General features: G+C 41.4%; 1 protein-coding gene across 1 annotated transcript in view; it reads left to right on the top strand.

The window, feature by feature from the left end:
* phykpl (5-phosphohydroxy-L-lysine phospho-lyase) overlaps positions 1–20,104 on the top strand; it is a 106,199-nt gene that overhangs the window by 30,337 nt on the left and 55,758 nt on the right. The window contains exons 6-7 of the mRNA XM_028813100.2: positions 2,669–2,785; positions 15,601–15,683. Of these exons, the coding sequence (XP_028668933.2) occupies positions 2,669–2,785; positions 15,601–15,683 (200 nt within the window). The remainder of the gene's footprint in view (positions 1–2,668; positions 2,786–15,600; positions 15,684–20,104) is intronic.

Genomic DNA, 20,104 nt, shown 5'->3' with positions numbered 1-20,104 from the left:
ATTAGTTATACAGTTATAATACAAACTATTAGTTATAGTTATTTGTTACTTTGTTTAGAGTTGTTATTCTGTTTGCATTATTACTACTGTTCTTTTTAAACTCTTTACTACCTTATCTTTATTCCTCTTGTTGCACTGAGCATGTATATGACAAAAGAATTTCCCTCGGGATAAATAAAGTTCTTATCTTATCTTATCTTATCTTAACGGCAGTGGCACAATGAATTCTGAGGTGTAGGGAAATATCTGATCTGCTCAAGTTCCAGTAAAGGTGTTCAGACTCATTGGACAGTGCTTCATCTTACCACAAGATAATGATCTAGACATACTGCTGGGGCAACACATGAGTTTATCAAAGCTAAAAAATGGAAAATTCTTGAATGACCAAGTCAGTCATCAGATTTCACTCCAATTGAGTAGGCCTTCCATATGCTGAGGACAAACCACCCCCCCCCCCACCCAAAACCAGCAGGAGCTGAAGATGGCTTGGCAGAGCAACACCAGAGAAGATCCTCCGCACCTGCTGATGTCTATGAATCGCAGACTCCAAGCAGTCAACGCATGCGTGGGACATGCAACAAAGTCTTAAATACGACGGCTTTAACAGTCCTGCCAGTGCTGTGTCCCAAACATTATGGTGCCCTGAAATGGGGGTACCATGTAAAAAAAGTGGGACCAAAATGTACACAAAGACCCTTAAATGAAAGTTTGCAATGTGTCCTTTAATCACATCTGAATTGTTTGATTTGTAATTTTAAACCGTGGAGCAGAAGGAGGAAGTCAAGGAAAAATGTGCCTTTGGCCCAAACATTATAGAAGACGCTGTATCACATTTTTTGCACATTAACTGTTTTTGTAACGTTGGCTCATGTTAAGGCATAATGGTTATAAAATAATGTAGTTACGTGTATTAGTAGAGTACATAAATAATATCATAAAATGCTGTTAAAAACTTACTTACTTAGTTGATCAATTCTTGCTGTGTCTGACAACTCTGAATGAAGCCTCTGTGTGTTTGTGTTTGTGTGTGTGTGGGTTGTTGTGTCTATGAGTGGGCACTCTGATCTGATGCCTAATCCAGGGTTGAGTGCTGCCTTACACCTGAAACTCCTAGGATGGGCTCCGGCCACCAGCACCCAGAGAATGATATCCATTTGAGAATGTTCTGTTGTTTTGTATTACAGTACATTTTCTATAGCAAACAAAATCCCTAGGCACTTTACAAATATAGAGAGATATTACTAATATTGTTTATATTCATATACAGGGAGATTCACTCGAAAGAGGCCCTGAATATTCTGTAATAACTCTCGCTAGAACAAAGCAATCTGAACGAAAACAATGTGCAATGTGCTCCTCAGTATATGGCGCTTTCAACAAGCCGGGATGCCCCTGCTTCAGAGCAGTGAGGTAAGGGCCGGACAGCCATCGTGACGTTTAACCTCCATTTGCAACTTCTGGGTGCATACCACCCGTACCCCTTCACTCAGTCAGTCGACGTCTCATCAGGATGGTGGTGTACAGTATTGATCAGTGTGTCTTCATGGTACGAACCTATTGGGTCACCAATTCGTTTTAAGCGATGTCAGAATCCATAAATGATGGAGGTTACTTCCAGAAAGATGGAGCAATGCGTCAGGCTTTGGTAAGGAGCATGGCAGACATTGAGTCCTTCTTCGGCAACATGGTAATTTAGTACTGAGAAAAGCGCTATATAAATGTAATGAATTATTATTATTATTAAAAGGAGCTTTAGCCACCACAGTCCAGTCGCCTGATCTAACACCACCAGACTTCTTCCTCTGGGGTCTGCTCAAAGGAAAAGTTTATCGAAACAAACCTCAAACTGAGGAAGATTTGAAGGAAAACATCCAATTTGAAATTCCTGCTATTGCCCATCCCCCCCCCCACCCCCCCACCCCCCCCCCCCCCCCCCCCCCCCCCCCCCCAAGGACTCTTGCCGATACATTCAGGAAAATGGAGCGGCGCGTCAAAATGTGTCTGGCAGAAAACGGAAACCACTTCCGGCATCGCATGTAATGCAACCAATTACACATACGTCAGGGTATATAGCGGATTTCCTTTGGTTCTGTTTGCTTCATCCTAACGAGAGTTACAACAGAATATTTGGGGCTTCTTTCGAGTGAATCTCCCTGTATTTTTACAACTGGAGTAAAGACAGGCAAAGTGTGTTACTTAGGTTCACATTAGGAGTCAGAAGTGAGAATTAATACTACAACCCTTGAGTTTAAATGCTTATGACTTCCAATTAGTCCACACTGCCTGCTGAGCAAAGAACAAAACGAGATGCAATGAACTACAAGAAGCAAATATGGATGTTGATTTAGAGGTTTAAAGGCAATGTAAAGAGGCAGTGCAACTTGCTAATATAATATTAATTATAATGTTAAGAAAAGTGTTCAGTATATAAAATAACAGACATTTTGCTGAAAGTCTATAATACTATTAGTAAGGCCACTCTGGTCACTGCAGTACATAACAGCATTGGCAGCACCACAAAGGCAAGCAATCGAGTTCACCTCTGGACTGAAGAGTATGTCCTGCTTGGCAGAATCATTTTCTTTGACCAGACTTGTGATGAATGACATTAATGTAGAGAAAAATAAGTGTGTGCAGTAATACTGTTTCTAATTTGGTTTTATTACAGGCCCCACTGCCTGACACTTATAGAGGAAAATATCGAGAAGGTCACCAGAACGTGGCCCAGGCCTATGCAGATGAAGTGAAATGTCTGATAGATAATGCTGACAAGAATGGCAGAAAGGTAACTCAGAAACTCTTACTGGATAAAACCTACAACGTACTTCAGCTGAAATATTCCAGTGTGTGGATATGTGTGTTCTTGTGCTTCACTATCTTAGAAAAACAAACAGTCACTTGACCGACCTTCTTCATGCTTTCCTTGTTGTTGATTTCATTAGAACACTCTAGACGAGAACAGGCCATTCAGCCCAACAAAGCTCGCCAGTCCTATCCACTTATTTCTTCCAAAAAAACATCAAGTTGAGTTTTGAAAGTCCCCAACGTTTTACTGTCTACCACACTACTTGGTCGCTTATTCCAAGTGTCTATCTTTCTTTGTGTAAAGAAAAACTTCCTAATTTTTGTGCGAAATTTACCTGAACAAGTTTCCAGCTGTGTCCCCGTGTTCTTGATGAACTCATTTTAAACTAACAGTCTCGATCCACTGTACTAATTCCCTTCATGATTTTAAACACTTCAATCATGTCAAGTCTTAATCTTCTTTTGCTTAAACTTTAAAGGCTCAACTCTTTTAATCTTTCCTCATAACTCATCCCCTGTAGCCCTGGAATCAGCCTAGTTGCTCTTCTCTGGACCTTTTCTAGTGCTGCTGTGTCGTTTTTGTAGCCTGGAGACCAAAACTGCACCCAGGACTCCAGATGAGGCCTCACCAGTGAGTTATAAAGGTTGAGCAGAACCTCCTGTGACTTGTACTCCACACGTCAAGGCGCTATATAACCTGACATTCTGTTAGCCTTCTTAATGGCTTCTGAACACTGTCGGGAAGTCAATAGCTTAGAGTCCACTATGACTCCTAAATCCTTCTCATAAGGTGGACTCTCGATTTTCTGACCTCCGATTTTGTTTTCAAACCTCACATTTTTACTTCCTATGTGTCATTCTTTACATTTACTGACATTAAATTTCATCTGCCACAAATCTGCCCAAGCCTGTCTGCTATCCCAAGTCCTTCTGTGATGATATAACGGATTCCAAATTATCTGCGGATCCTCCTATCTTGGTATCATCTGCAAACTTAACCAGCTTGTTACTTATATTCCTATCTAAATCATTTATAGATATTAAAAATACCAGTGGCCCTAGCACTGACCCCTGTGGAACACCACTCTTAACATCGGCCAGTTCTGATGAGGTTCCTCGCACCATCACCCTCTGAAGGCTGTTATATCATTTTAGATGTATGGCATGCCAGTATATGAGAGAGACAGTATACATTAAAAGTGAATACTTGAATTTGGTAATTCTAGCAGTGGTTGCACTGAGGTTGATCAGGCAGTCTCAGGAAAGGTCAAAACTTAAATCAAATTCCAGATTTAAAAAGAAAACATAAGAAATTTCACAAAAAGTCAATTTGTTTAGCTAATAGCTAAGCTCTCCCAAATCTCATCCAGGTTCTTCGTAAAGGTTTGTCAAGGTTTCTGCTTCAACTCCATGTCTTGGTAGTTTGTTTCCCACAACCCATTGCGTTAAGAAGAGCTTCCTGGCTTCAGTCCTAAATGCACTTCCACTTCATTTCCACTGAGGTCCTTGATTATGTGGTCCACCCATAAGCTGAAAGAATTCTGATGGATCTGCTTTATCAATACCAATACCTGGATGAGGTCCCCTCTGAGTCTCCTCTGCTCAAGACTAAACAGTTACATGCTTCTCAAAGTGCTTACAAAATGTCAGTTATCTTTTTATTCAACACCATGCCACAAGACTCACCAACAGTTTCAACCCCTGGTGCCATTAAACTGTTAGCTTCCATACAGCCTGTTTGACCGATTACCTGTACTACCAGTTCAGTGTTACCAAGTGCCCCCCTGGAATTTAGTTCTTTGAAATAATAGTATTCAGTTAGTAAGAAGCAAGATGATCCTTTCATGTACCTTATACAAAAAAAGAGCTACAAATCTATAAAATTAAAATCAAGCATTGTGGATTTGGAGAGAAAAAATGATTTATTTTTAAAAGTGTTTTTTTCTGTTCAACTGCATTATGTTTTTGCAGATAAGATCTCTTTCAGCACAGAGCAGGATTGAGTGCAGTGAAGAACAAGCACAGCAAATCTCCCACTGTGAAATGATCATCTTTATTTCTAAATGGTAGGGGTTTCTGTCACATGTTGGTGGGCCTCTTTTTTTCCCTCTAAGTGCACTATAATTTGTATACTTTTTTAAGCATCTTTCAGCTCACATTTAACCCACCAAATTAAAGTAGACATCTTTTTTTTTTTTTTGCTTAAAACCTTGTCACATTAGACAACTAATAATTTTAGCAGCTCAGAGCCAGTTGTAGTGCATTCCCATGACATCCAGTCACATTGGTCTGACATACCCAGCCACTCAATCCAACTAGTTAACAACTCACACCGATGCAATAAAACAGTCTTAAGTCAGATGGGCATGCTCTGTGGGCATGAGAGCTGGCAACCAATGGGTGCTCATCCGGAGGTATCTTTATATATGATACAGTAATCCCTCCTCCATCGCGGGGGTTGCATTCCAGAACCCCCCGCGAAAGGTGAAAATCCGCGAAGTAGAAACCATATGTTTATATGGTTATTTTTATATTGTCATGCTTAGGTCACAGATTTGCACAGAAACACAGGAGGTTGTAGAGAGACAGGAATGTTATTCAAACATTGCAAACAAACATTTGTCTCTTTTTCAAAAGTTTAAACTGTGCTCCATGACAAGACAGAGATGACAGTTCCGTCTCACAATTAAAAGAATGCAAACATATCTTCCTCTTCAAAGGAGTGCGCGTCAGGAGCAGATCATGTCACAGAGATAGAGAAAAGCAAACAAATCAATACGGCTGTTTGGCTTTTAAGTATGAGAAGCACCGTGGCACAAAGCTGTTGAAGGCGGCAGCTCACACCCCCTCCGTCAGGAGCAGAGAAAGAGAGAGAGAGAGACAGAGAAAAACAAACAATCAAAAATCTATACGTGCCCTTCGAGCTTTTAACTATGCGAAGCACCGTGCAGCATGTCGCTTCACGAAGCAGCTGCACAGAAGGGAGCAACATGAAGATAATCTTTCAGCATTTTTAGACGAGAGTCCGTATCGTCTAGGTGTGCGAACAGCTCCCCTGCTCAATCCCCCTAAGTCAGGATCAGAGAATGTCAGCGCAAGAGAGAGAGAGAGAGAAAAGTAAGTTGGGTAGCTTCTCAGCCATCCGCCAATAGCGTCCCTTGTATGAAATCAACTGGGCAAACCAACTGAGGAAGAATGTACCAGAAATTAAAAGACCCATTGTCCGCAGAAATCCGCGAACCAGCAAAAAATCCGCGATATACTTTTAAATATGCTTACATATAAAAATCCGCGATAGAGTGAAGCCGCAAAGCGCGATATAGCGAGGGATTACTGTACTCTACTGTGGCTGTTCGTTTGTCTGCCCAGGATTTTAACAACATTTATTTCTATAGCACATTTTCATACAAATAATGTAGCTGTAAGTGCTTTACATGATGAAGAAAGAAAAAAGACTAAATAAATCAGAATTAAAATAAGGGAACACTAATTAACATAGAATAAAAGTAAGGTCCGATGGACAGGGAGGACAGAAAAAACAAAAAAACTCCAGGTGACTGGAGAAAAAAATAAAATCTGCAGGGGTACCGAGGCCACAAGACCACCCAGCCCCCTCTAGGCATTCTACCTCACATAAATGACCTCAATCAGTTCACATGGAAGAACTTGATGATGACGGTCACGTGGACTCCTGGCCTTTAATCCATCAATGTAGGGACATCACGGTGCTTTGATCAGGTGATGGTGGCGCAGATCACAACAACACAGAAAACTGGAAAAAGAACAGAAGAGTGAGTAGGGGTTAGTATGGATTTTGAAAATAAATACCATGAATAATAATGATAATTAATTGAATATACAGAGCATCAGGATTAAACTAAGATGAAGTTATGAGAAAGCCATGTTAAAGTAATGTGTTTTTATCAGTTTTTTAAAGTGCTCCACTGTATTAGCCTGGCGAATTCCTACTGGCAGGCTATTCCAGATTTTAGGTGCATAACAGCAGAAGGCCGCCTCACCACTTCTTTTAAGTTTAGCTCTTGGAATTCTAAGCAGACACGCATTTGAAGATCTAAGGTTACAATTTGGAGTATAAGGGGTAAGACATTCCGAAATATAAAATGGAGCGAGATTATTGAAGGCTTTGTAAACTATAAGCAGGATTTTAAAGTCAATTCTAAATGACACAGGTAACCAATGTAGTGACATCAAAACTGGACAGATGTGCTCGGATTTTCTTTTCCTAGTTAAGATTCTAGCAGCTGCATTCTGCACTCGTTGCAATCGATTGATGTCTTTTTTGGGTAGTCCTGAGAGGAGAGCGCTACAGTCATCTAGTTGACTAAAAACAAAAGCGTGGATTAATTTCTCAGCATCTAGTAATGTTATAAGGGGTCTAAGTTTTGCTATAAATTACCTGTAGCTCACAAACCATTTGACCTATTGACCTGAAATTTGGTACACATATACTACGTGACATCTACTATCCGCTTTTGGGGTGATGATTGACCTCCAAGATTATTCCTCTTTTTTTATTTTTATTTTATTTTATTATAGAATCAGCTCTCAACATTGGCCAGCAGTGTGGCGCATGTGTACAGGCTTCGTTCTCAATCCCTACCACCTTCGCTGTCATTTCCCCTACCTCTTCATATCGTAAATCATTCTTGAGGCAGAGTGAAGACTTAAGTGCCATCTTAAGTGAAAAATTAAGGAAAACGTACTAAGTAATTGCAACACACACACTGATTTAATCAGTTTTAACGCAAAAAGATGCCGACAGAAGAAGAGAAGCAGCGGGCCACTAGGGTGGAGAAAAGAAGAGCTGCCCAGGAAACAGCAAGCACATCAGCCTCTGAGCAAACGAATGCTAAATGTATAGAGAAAGAGGATGAAAACTAGGAATGCTCAAGTCAAGTGTATTCACTGCACGTAATCGTACAGTGCGCCGTTACTGGTAATGCATATTAAAATAGTAGGATGGAATAGGAAACGTGGGTGTTTTGGACCTTGAGCACAGAAGAGATGCTTGTCTGTCTGACTTCTTGTGTTTTATGTACCACAATAGAATAGGAAAAAAAAAAAGGCCAAGATTGTGACTGAACTCGGTGTACCTGTTAACCCTTCGTATAGCACCAGCTCTTCTTTCAAAATCATAGTGATATTTTATCCTGATCATAGTCACCATGCATCCATTGCCATATACTTTTGTATATACTTTGACCTTAACAGCCAAACAATGCATCATATGGCCACAGATTATAGCAACACCTCAAACAATGTACTAACTACCAATATGTTCACAGGCGAAAGAAATACACTAAGAAACATAGGTTTACAGTTGTAAGTACATAAGGCCAGAAAGTAGAGCACTTGTACCAAAGTGTACTGTGCCATTGTGACATTCTTTTGAGTTAATAAACCTATAGTAATAATCCTATATTGCATGTCTTTTTCGATAAACAAATGTACCGTATATACTTGCGGATAAGTTCTTCCGCGCATAAGTCGGGACTTGATTCTACAGTACAATTTCTGGTATTTTATAATGATTGTATAAGTCAAATGCAGAAAACACACGCTATTGGTCCAAGGGATTATGATATGCTAATGCCCACCTAAGAGAGTAACCACGGAGCACACTGCTCTCTAACCTCTCTCTCTATATATTGACCACACGGTGATACCCAAACTATTCCGAAGCAGCGTTTGCACTGATTTGTGTTTTTTGTATCTCACACCCTCATACACCTTTATCGTAATAGCATCCCTTATCTACGATGGAGCGTTCGATCAGAAGAAAATATGAAGCTGGTTTTAAATTAAACGTCGTTGAAGTAGCGGAAGAAATTTTTAACTGCGCTGCTACAACAAAATTTGATGCGTATGAGAAACTGGTGTGAGATTGGAGGAAGCAAAAAGATGTAAAAAGAAAAAACAAATTAAGTGTTGCATTTTTGAACGGGTGTATAAGTCGGGGTCTGATTTTATGATCGGTTTTTCAGGTTTCAAGACCCGACTTATACGTGAGTACAGTGGAACCTTGCTTTGTGAGTAACTTGGTTTACGAGTGTTTTGCAAGACAAGCTAACATTTTTAATAAATTTTGACTTGATAAACGAGCGAGGTCTTGCAATATGAGTACAGTGATCCCTCGCTATATCGTGCTTCGCCTTTCGCGGCTTCACTCTATCGCGGATTTTATATGTAAGCATATTTAAATATATATCGCGGATTTTTTGCTGGTTCGCGGATTTCTGTGGACAATGGGTCTTTTAATTTCTGGTACATGCTTCCTCAGTTGGTTTGCCTAGTTGATTTCATACAAGGGACGCTATTGGCAGATGGCTGAGAAGCTACCCGGCTTACTTTTCTCTCTCTCTCTCTCTTGCGCTGACTATCTGTGATCCTGACGTAGGGGCTGTTCGCAGGGGGGCTGTTCGCACACCTAGACGATACGGACACTCGTCTAAAAATGCTGAAAGATTATCTTCACGTTGCTATCTTCTGTGCAGCTGCTTCGTGAAACGACATGCTGCACGGTGCTTCGCATACTTAAAAGCTCAAAGGGCACGTATTGATTTTTTTTATCTCCCTCTCTCTCTCTTTGTCTGCTCCTGACGGAGGGGGTGTGAGCTGCCGCCTTCAACAGCTTTGTGCCGCGGTGCTTCGCATACTTAAAAACCAAACAGCCCTATTGACTTGTTTGCTCCTTTGAAGAGGAAGATATGTTTGCATTCTTTTAATTGTGAGACAGAACTGTCATCTCTGTCTTGTCATGGAGCACAGTTTAAACTTTTGAAAAAGAGACAAATGTTTGTTTGCAGTGTTTGAATAACGTTCCTGTCTCTCTACAACCTCCTGTGTTTCTGCGCAAATCTGTGACCCAAGCATGACAATATAAAAATAACCATATAAACATATGGTTTCTACTTCGCGGATTTTCTTATTTCGCGGGTGGCTCTGGAACGCAACCCCCGCGATGGAGGAGGGATTACTGTAGTATGTATACGCTTTGTCTGCTGAGTGTCATGCGATCACAACTGAGCTGATGGTTCTTCTCTCTCTCTCTCGCTGTGGGATTGTGGGCAATCGTCTCCTATTCTCCGTCTGAGTCAGCGTGCCTCACTCAAATAGTCAACATCTGTACGAGCGTATACTGTTTACTACAGCATCGTGACTCTGTGTGTGGATGTGGGAGTGTATGTGCGCACGCGTGTGTGCTGTGACGTGTGAGTCCCCGTCTTGCACCCTAAAACACGAAGCTGAGTCTCAGTACTTTAGCAACACCAGCTTTATTCAGCGTGAAACAGCAACAGTGCGGTTATTTATTGTTGCAGGATCTGCCACTCTCCTATACACAGACACAGCAGTCAGGCAGGGTCGTGGCCAAGTAGTACTGTGCCCTGCGCATTTATAATGTATCACCCATCGACGGCAGGCGCTTATAGCCTGTCCGCAATCTTTTCAGATTCGTTTTTACGGCGAACTGCTACAGCGCTGGGAGACTGAGATTGCTTTGGGACGCTCTTCCACGTGTCGTACCGTTGGGTGGAATCCCACAAGAGTTTAGAAACTCACTCACACCAGCCATGATTCTTTTCAAAGGTAAAGTGCAGGTTAATTTGTTTTATGTATTTTTACTTTATATTTTGTATTAATTTTGCATTTTTATATTAATAGTTTTGGGTTGTGGAACAAATCATCTGAGTGTCTGTTATTTCTTATGGGAAAATTCACTTTGATATACAAGTGCTTTGGACAGCGAGCATGTTTCTGGAACGAATTATGCTCGTAAACCGAGGTTCCACTGTATATACGGTAAATCTACTTTTGCTCACACCAGGTTCTGAACATACACCAGAATAACTGAAAAGGAAAAAAAATCAAAAAAGAAATTGTCAGCCCCGGTTTCAGTAAGGCACTATACAGACTCACTGCTGTTGGTATTAAGGAGCTCCAGAAGTGTTTCTTGTCACACGTCTGCGTGATGATTTGCTGGCTGAAAGTCCTCAGTGTTGGTGTGTCAGAGAGATGATGTGCAGCATTGTTCATAATGTCACTCAGTTTTGTCTTCATTATCTCCTTTCCTACGACCGCCAAGGATTCCAGAGTGCATCCCATAGCTGAACCAATCCTTTTAATTAGCTTGTTGATTTAATGGTCCTCTCTTGAAGTGATGATACCAGCCCAGCACAACATACCAGCTATCACAGAGTTGTAGAAGATGTGAAGGATTTTACTTCTCACATTAAAAAAACACAGTCTCTTAAGACAAAAGAGTTTGCTTTGCCCTTTTTTATAACACCTGTCTGTTTTACGAGACCAGTCCAAACTGTCATTGATGTGGACCCGTAAGTACTTGTAGAAGTAATGAATAGTACCTGGAATAGAGGCTCTTTGGTGTGGTGAAAGTCAAAAACAAGATCCTTGGTTTTGCTGATCCTAAAGCTGCTGTCATCCACATCTTCCTGCTACTGGATTCCTTCTCTGTTGCAGAATATCACTTGACCCCATGGCAGTAGTACACCCTGCTTGTGGGACTATAAGCCTGCACCCTATCAGTTGCAGCCGAGTGACCTTACTGGTCTTAAGGGATGTCTTCCCTCAGACCCACTTACTTGATGGCTAGAGCAAGACAGCATGCATGTGTTTTCAGTTTATTTATCCATTAACATATCATATATCACTACAAAGCAGAAGCACATGAGCGTATCATATTACATGATACAACTGGAATCCCAGCAGCCCTTCAATGTTAGCAGCATCAGTCCATCATCATAGGTGATTTCAGTCTCTTCTCTCTGTTCTCATGTTGGCCAGCCCTTGTGGTAAAGCAGTTACATGTTGCTTACAGCTGGCTGTCTCCTCCTCTTAGTGGTCCGTGTTACACCCACTTGATGACTGTCTCTTGTCTGCCTTCACCTCATGCTTGTATAAGTTGACTCCCAACCATCAAATTTGTGTGTTTTTTTTTTTTTATACAACCAGTCCCTCAACAGCCGTTCAGCAGCAAAAGCAACACAGGCCCCAGCTTGTGACCTTTCAGAGATGAGATGTGGTTGAGGGTCCAGATAGCTGCCTGTGAGCCCATCATGTGACCCTTATGCCTTTTGTTTAACCTTATCTAAAAATGTCTTATCTCTTAACACATGTTTGATGTAATTAAGCCTAATACAAATATAGCAATAATTGCAGGAAAACACATCACTAACCTAACAGCAAAATATACCATCATCATACACTGATGCTTTCTCTCTGTGTATATATTTTTATATATATATATATATATATAATATTAAAAAAATTATAAATATACATATATATATATATATATATATATATATATATATATATATATATATATATATATACATTATATATATATATTACAGTGCATCTGGAAAGTATTCACAGCGCTTCATCACTTTTTCCACATTTTGTTATGTTACAGCCTTATTCCAAAATGGATTAAATTCATTTTTTTCCTCAGAATTCTACACACAACACCCCATAATGACAACGTGAAAAACGTTTACTTGAGATTTTTGCAAATTTATTAAAAATAAAAACATTGAGAAAGCACATGTACATAAGTATTCACAGCCTTTGCCATGAAGCTCCAAATTGAGCTCAGGTGCCTCCTGTTTCCCCTGATCATCCTTGAGATGTTTCTGCAGCTTCATTGGAGTCCACCTGTGGTAAATTCAGTTGATTGGACCTGATTTGGAAAGGCACACACCTGTCTATAGAAGGTCCCACAGTTGACAGTTCATGTCAGAGCACAAACCAAGCATGAAGTCAAAGGAATTGTCTGTAGACCTCCGAGACAGGATTGTCTCGAGGCACAAATCTGGGGAAGGTTACAGAAAAATTTCTGCTGCTTTGAAGGTCCCAATGAGCACAGTGGCCTCCATCATTTGTAAGTGGAAGAAGTTCAAAACCACCAGGACTCTTCCTAGAGTTGGCCGGCCATCTAAACTGAGCAATCGGGGGAGAAGGGCCTTAGTCAGGGAGGTGACCAAGAACCTGATGGTCACTCTGTCAGAGCTCCACAGGTCTTCTGTGGAGAGAGGAGAACCTTCCAGAAGGACAACCATCTCTGCAGCAATCCACCAATCAGGCCTGTATGGTAGAGTGGCCAGACGGAAACCACTCCTTAGTAAAAGGCACATGGCAGCCCGCCTGGAGTTTGACAAAAGGCACTTGAAGGACTCTCAGACCATGAGAAAGAAAATTCTCTGGTCTGATGAGACAAAGATTGAACTCTTTGGTGCGAATGCCAGGTATCACATTTGGGGGAAACCAGGCACCGCTCATCACCAGGCCAATACCATCCCTACAGTGAAGCATGGTGGTGGCAGCATCATGCTGTGGGGATGTTTTTCAGCGGCAGGGACTGGGAGACTAGTCAGGATAAAGGGAAAGATGACTGCAGCAATGTACAGAGACATCCTGGATGAAAACCTGCTCCAGAGCGCTCTTGACCTCAGACTGGGGCGACGGTTCATCTTTCAGCAGGACAACGACCCTAAGCACACAGCCAAGATATCAAAGGAGTGGCTTCAGGACAACTCTGTGAATGTCCTTGAGTGGCCCAGCCAGAGCCCAGACTTGAATCCGATTGAACATCTCTGGAGAGATCTTAAAATGGCTGTGCACCGACGCTTCCCATCCAACCTGATGGAGCTTGAGAGGTGCTGCAAAGAGGAATGGGTGAAACTGGCCAAGGATAGGTGTGCCAAGCTTGTGGCATCATATTCAAAAAGACTTGAGGCTGGAATTGCTGCCAAAGGGGCATCGACAAAGTATTGAGCAAAGGCTGTGAATACTTATGGACATGGGTTTTCTCAGTTTTTTTATTTTTAATAAATTTGCAAAAATCTCAAGTAAACTTTTTTCACATTATTATTATGGGGTGTTGTGTGTAGAATTCTGAGGAAAAAAATGAATTTAATCCATTTTGGAATAAGGCTGTAACATAACAAAACGTGGAAAAAGTGATGCGCTGGGAATACTTTCTGGATGTATATATACAGTGGTGTGAAAAACTATTTGCCCCCTTCCTGATTTCTTATTCTTTTGCATGTTTGTCACACAAAATGTTTCTGATCATCAAACACATTTAACCATTAGTCAAATATAACACAAGTAAACACAAAATGCAGTTTTTAAATGATGGTTTTTATTATTTAGGGAGAAAAAAAATCCAAACCTACATGGCCCTGTGTGAAAAAGTAATTGCCCCCTTGTTAAAAAATAACCTAACTGTGGTGTATCACACCTGAGTTCAATTTCCGTAGCCACCCCCAGGCCTGATTACTGCCACACCTGTTTCAATCAAGAAATCACTTAAATAGGAGCTGCCTGACACAGAGAAGTAGACCAAAAGCACCTCAAAAGCTAGACATCATGCCAAGATCCAAAGAAATTCAGGAACAAATGAGAACAGAAGTAATTGAGATCTATCAGTCTGGTAAAGGTTATAAAGCCATTTCTAAAGCTTTGGGACTCCAGCGAACCACAGTGAGAGCCATTATCCACAAATGGCAAAAACATGGAACAGTGGTGAACCTTCCCAGGAGTGGCCGGCCGACCAAAATTACCCCAAGAGCGCAGAGACGACTCATTCCGAGAGGTCACAAAAGACCCCAGGACAACGTCTAAAGAACTGCAGGCCTCACTTGCCTCAATTAAGGTCAGTGTTCACGACTCCACCATAAGAAAGAGACTGGGCAAAAACGGCCTGCATGGCAGATTTCCAAGACGCAAACCACTGTTAAGCAAAAAGAACATTAGGGCTCGTCTCAATTTTGCTAAGAAACATCTCAATGATTGCCAAGACTTTTGGGAAAATACCTTGTGGACTGATGAGTCAAAAGTTGAACTTTTTGGAAGGCAAATGTCCCATTACATCTGGCGTAAAAGGAACACAGCATTTCAGAAAAAGAACATCATACCAACAGTAAAATATGGTGGTGGTAGTGTGATGGTCTGGGGTTGTTTTGCTGCTTCAGGACCTGGAAGGCTTGCTGTGATAGATGGAACCATGAATTCTACTGTCTACCAAAAAATCCTGAAGGAGAATGTCCGGCCATCTGTTCGTCAACTCAAGCTGAAGCGATCTTGGGTGCTGCAACAGGACAATGACCCAAAACACACCAGCAAATCCACCTCTGAATGGCTGAAGAAAAACAAAATGAAGACTTTGGAGTGGCCTAGTCAAAGTCCTGACCTGAATCCAATTGAGATGCTATGGCATGACCTTAAAAAGGCGGTTCATGCTAGAAAACCCTCAAATAAAGCTGAATTACAACAATTTTGCAAAGATGAGTGGGCCAAAATTCCTCCAGAGCGCTGTAAAAGACTCATTGCAAGTTATCGCAAAATCTTGATTGCAGTTATTGCTGCTAAGGGTGGCCCAACCAGTTATTAGGTTCAGGGGGCAATTACTTTTTCACACAGGGCCATGTAGGTTTGGATTCTTTTTTCTCCCTAAATAATAAAAACCACCATTTACAAACTGCATTTTGTGTTTACTTGTGTTATATTTGACTAATGGTTAAATGTGTTTGATGATCAGAAACATTTTGTGTGACAAACATGCAAAAGAATAAGAAATCAGGAAGGGGGCAAATAGTTTTTCACACCACTGTATATACACACACACAGAGAAAGCGTTGGTATAGTGTATATTTATGTACTATATATATTAAAGGGTTCACTCTTTTGACATTTTTAGAAATGAATATATCAATCTTCTCACTGTTAACCCCTACTCATATCATTTTACAGATTGCAGCATTTTTTGCTGAGTCTTTGCCAAGCGTTGGAGGGCAAATCATATTGCCAACTGGTTACTTTCAAAGAGTAGCTGAGTAAGTATAAATGTATAATTAATCTTACATTCTTTCTATCAAAAATCACAAATTTACTTGGTAAGATACTACAGTATATATTGTACTAGCAAGAGTGCCTGGCGTTGCCCAGAAATCTATAACTGGTGAATTTCCCAAATGAAAGAAACAGAACACAGAAATCAAACCAACATTTTTCCGATTAACATTTTATTGTAATAGGTAATATAAGTGGTCATTTTAGAGGCTTTGGATACAGTATATTTTTTGTGTTGTCGTGGGGTTCTGAAAATTAACAAATTGTGAGGATTTCCCACTGTAGAACATGTTACGTAGAGTTGTCCGTGTGAAAAGCTTGAATTTTCCAAATTGTTGCCTTTAACTTGGAGTGATTGCACTTCAGCCTTAGTAATTCACATAGCAAAATCCAAACGAATAGGAAATTATAGGCTTTTGAAATCAAAGGGTAAATCATTCAGAATCAGCAGAATTCTTGGTATGAAAACATCTTGACGTCTTGCACAATGTTTGAGACGGCCTTAAAACAGACTTTTTTGTGGCATCGGAAGTGAACTTTCTAATACTATGCCTTTTTTTTTTGGCATGGGTATATTAGCGAAAAGCAGGACAATTATAATATGTCACATGGTATTACGTACGGAATAAGCACCTGAGTGAGATGAATGTACGTTATTTACAATACATCGGAAAGCAAACAAATAGCACCAGTCAGTCAGAAAGACCAAGACTGATTTCTTACTTTGAGTCGGAAAACGAGCAAATAGCACCACAAATACGGAAAACCAGTCACGCGCACTGGGTCGTTCACGTTTTACATCCATACGGCAGTTCCCCTTCACTCGATGAAAGCAGTCGGCTTTCTCATACTTGGACACTTCTGCAATGTCTTGGCAATTTAAAGAAACATTGGTAAAGAGAGATGCACAGAGACCAAACGTGCCGCTAGATGGCGCCGCCGTTAACGTCTGTTGCAATGTGCGGCCATCTTGTCGATAAGTATGGGGACTTTTTGCGAACGTTGTGTGTGTCAAAAGGTGTCCTGCGCTTGACCAAGGACTATTTTTCCCAACCAAACATACCCCATGACATCCTCCTGGTCACAAAGCAGCCCCATGCCCATTTTGGTGGTGATCAGACACCCGGTGCAGATTTGTACAGCGGACAAACAAACATATGTAGACTCCGCTTTATATATTAGATTTTCATTCAGCAGTTTTCTTTGTTTTTTTTTTAGTTAAACTGTTAACTAATATTGGTGATTGGTGGTCCTATTTCTGGACAGAACACCAATACAGTCATGTGCCAGTTTACAGCCGGCAAGGGTGAGGCCATTCTTACGCACGGCCAAAGGCCTAAAGGTAATAATGTCCTAGAAGTTGCCAAAAGCAGCCACTACAGGCTGTAAAGGCTGTACACCTTTTCTTTATCATGTACATGCAGCAGGGCTGCCAGCCATAGACTGTACTCTGCATAGAATAGTGAGAGAAGTGGTGGTGGAGCTGCAGTGGTAGCCACATCTTGACTATCTTTCATCCTGCACTGTTGTTAATAACCAACAAATAGCCACAAACTAGCAATAAGTAAAAATATATATAAATGTATATCATTGCGCTCACAGAGTTTCAATCTCCAGGGCATTGATTGGCCATGCCAGGCAGCATTTTCTCAAGTCCTGCTTCATGTACCTGGTCTATTTTTTGATTTCTTATCAATGCAGATAGTTCACACTTTTCTCTTCTGTCAAGAATATACAAATGCCTTGTAAATAATAAACCCTTCATTACTATTATTTGATAGGGTCTTTACCTAATTGTGATGTCAGTTTTACAGGTATGGCTGCTGTCATCACTGCATTTGTTAGTTGTCTTATGTCTGTCTTATCAACAACTACCACACATTAGATTAGATTTTAAAAAGCATTAAATTGACTGTTAAGGTAAGGATCATTTGCAACAATCTGAAATGTGATATGATTATTACTGACAATTTAATCTTATATGCAAAATCCAATAGAAGCTTTATTAGATCAACTATTCTTTTCACACCATAACAGCTGAATTCTAGCAGGCTATGATTCAACAAGATGGTGGACACATTCCTTACACATTTTGGTCCCTGCAGATTTTTGAAGCGCTGAAGTTCCATTTGCACCTTGGCCAAAGTGCAGTTTATTGGATTAAGATCTGGGGACTGTACAGGCCATTGGAGTAAAGACTGAAGTCACTGTAATGTTTATGGAATTAGCTTGAGATGATATTTGCTTTGTGGCATGACCGTTGTGATGTCCAGTAGAGTCTCTAAAACTCATTGAACCTGAAAAACTAAAAAAAAACAGACCTTAAAGGTTCAAGCAGGCCCCAGAATATGAGGAAGGCCTGGCTCTAAAACTGAAAAAACAGGCTTGTGGCCTGCACGTATAAACCAGACCAAGTCAATTAAACTCAAAAAGGGAGGGGGACACTGTAAAACATCCATCCATCCATTTTCCAACCCGCTGAATCCAAACACAGGGTCACGGGGGTCTGCTGGAGCCAATCCCAGCCAACACAGGGCACAAGGCAGGAAACAATCCCGGACAGGGTGCCAACCCACCCCAGGACACACACCCACACACCAAGCACACACTAGGGCCAATTTAGAATCGCCAATCCACCTAACCTGCATGTCTTTGGACTGTGGGAGGAAACCGGAGCACCCGGAGGAAACCTACGCAGACACGGGGAGAACATGCAAACTCCACGCAGGGAGGACCTGGGAAGCAAATCCAGGTCCCCAGGTCTCCCAACTGCGAGGCAGCAGCGCTACCCACTGCGCCACCGTGCCGCCCCTGACACTGTAAAACACTTAGCCCAAAGGACAAAACTGAGATTTGAATAATAGTAATAATGACGTTTACTCAAAAGAATATTTAGTAATCAAACATGAAGTTTATCCAATCTTGCCTTAAACGGGCAACCCAAAAATGAACAAAATACAAAAAAACAAAGACGAGCACAAAAGTTCATAAACCAAAGATTCAAAAACACCAACTTACCAAAATCACAAGAGAAAAGGAAAATTCAAAATAAGTGGCTGAACATCATGAGCAGAAGGCTCTTAGGCCTTATGTAGGCTGAGGGTGGTCCCTACCGCTGCAGCTTCAGGGGGTGCCTGTGGTTTCAATATGTAACAGACAAGAAAGCTGACTAACAGAAAAAATTAACAATAGCACAATAATTCACACGCATTATATGAAAAACAAATGGCAGAAAGTAACATGTTAATATAGAAAAATAACTAAAAATAAAAATATCAAAATAAATAAACCTAACAAAAGAAAATGGACACTGAGCATGTAGCCTGATAATGGAGGACCATCCTGTGGTATATCGGGTCCACAGCTCATCTCAAAAGGGCCAGTTTTTAAAATAAATAATCGCCACACTCGCGGCTTAGTGAGGGGGCGTGGTTTGTGTGTCGCCGAGCGGTTCTCGGGGAATTCATGATGCGGGCAATTCTCACTTAAGTGCACAGGTGAGGAGTCATCCGCATCCATAATTGTTCCCAGGAGATGCTGATTGCCACAGCTGATCCACGTCCCCATAATATATAGAAGCGCGAGGTGGCTAGCAAGGAGAGAGAAAATAAAAGATCGGAAAGAGAGATGGAGGTTGTAGGGAAGAAGGCAGCAGAAGCATGGAGAGGATAGCCAGAGAGAGAGAGAGAGAGAGAGAGAGCGAGTGAGAGCAGACTTGCTGGTAAATGCAGTCAGCTGGAATGGAGAGCCCCTCACGAGTAGCGTGTGGCCGACACTAGAGGAGGGGCACTTGGAAGTGGTCGCTCCAGCTGAACGGTTTCTAGGAGCTGGAGTGACCGGCAGTATGGATGACTCCCCGCAGAAGGCAACGGGAGTCGAGGAGGGTGAGCCTCAGCGTGAGCGCCCTGGCCGCTGGGGAACCCAAGTCTCAGTCCGGTATGGTAGCTGTACAGAGCCGGGGGACGGAAGACAACCGGACAGAAGTAAGGTCAGCTGCACCTGCTGATAGGGTGACTCCCCTGTTGTAGGGCTTGTATGGGATAAGTAGGGGAGCCGCCAGTTGAATGGAGAAGTCATTGGGTTGTTTAAAAAAAGGACAGCTTCCAGCCGTTGTTTTAACCTCGTTGTTTTTAAAAGACTTTTTTTAAACCTCCACTCATCACTCGTTTTTATGGATTATTTATTTATGGATATTTGAGAGACACTGCACGTTATTTATTTGGACACTGTTTTGTTGATTTTAAAATAAAAGCACTTGACACTTTTACACCATCCCCTTGTTTCATTGTTATGCCTCACTGCCAAGCTCATCTGTGACATTACCGACGGTGTCGGGTTCAAGAGCTCCCTGAAGCTGCATGGAGACCTGGAGCGAACCTGCATCGTCGCACATCCCTTTTAGAAA

The sequence above is a fragment of the Erpetoichthys calabaricus genome, chromosome 11 (genome assembly GCF_900747795.2).
Source record: "Erpetoichthys calabaricus chromosome 11, fErpCal1.3, whole genome shotgun sequence".
Taxonomy (NCBI): domain Eukaryota; kingdom Metazoa; phylum Chordata; class Cladistia; order Polypteriformes; family Polypteridae; genus Erpetoichthys; species Erpetoichthys calabaricus.
The sequence above is the reverse complement of the archived record's forward strand: the minus strand, read 5'-3'. Positions and strand labels throughout refer to the sequence as shown.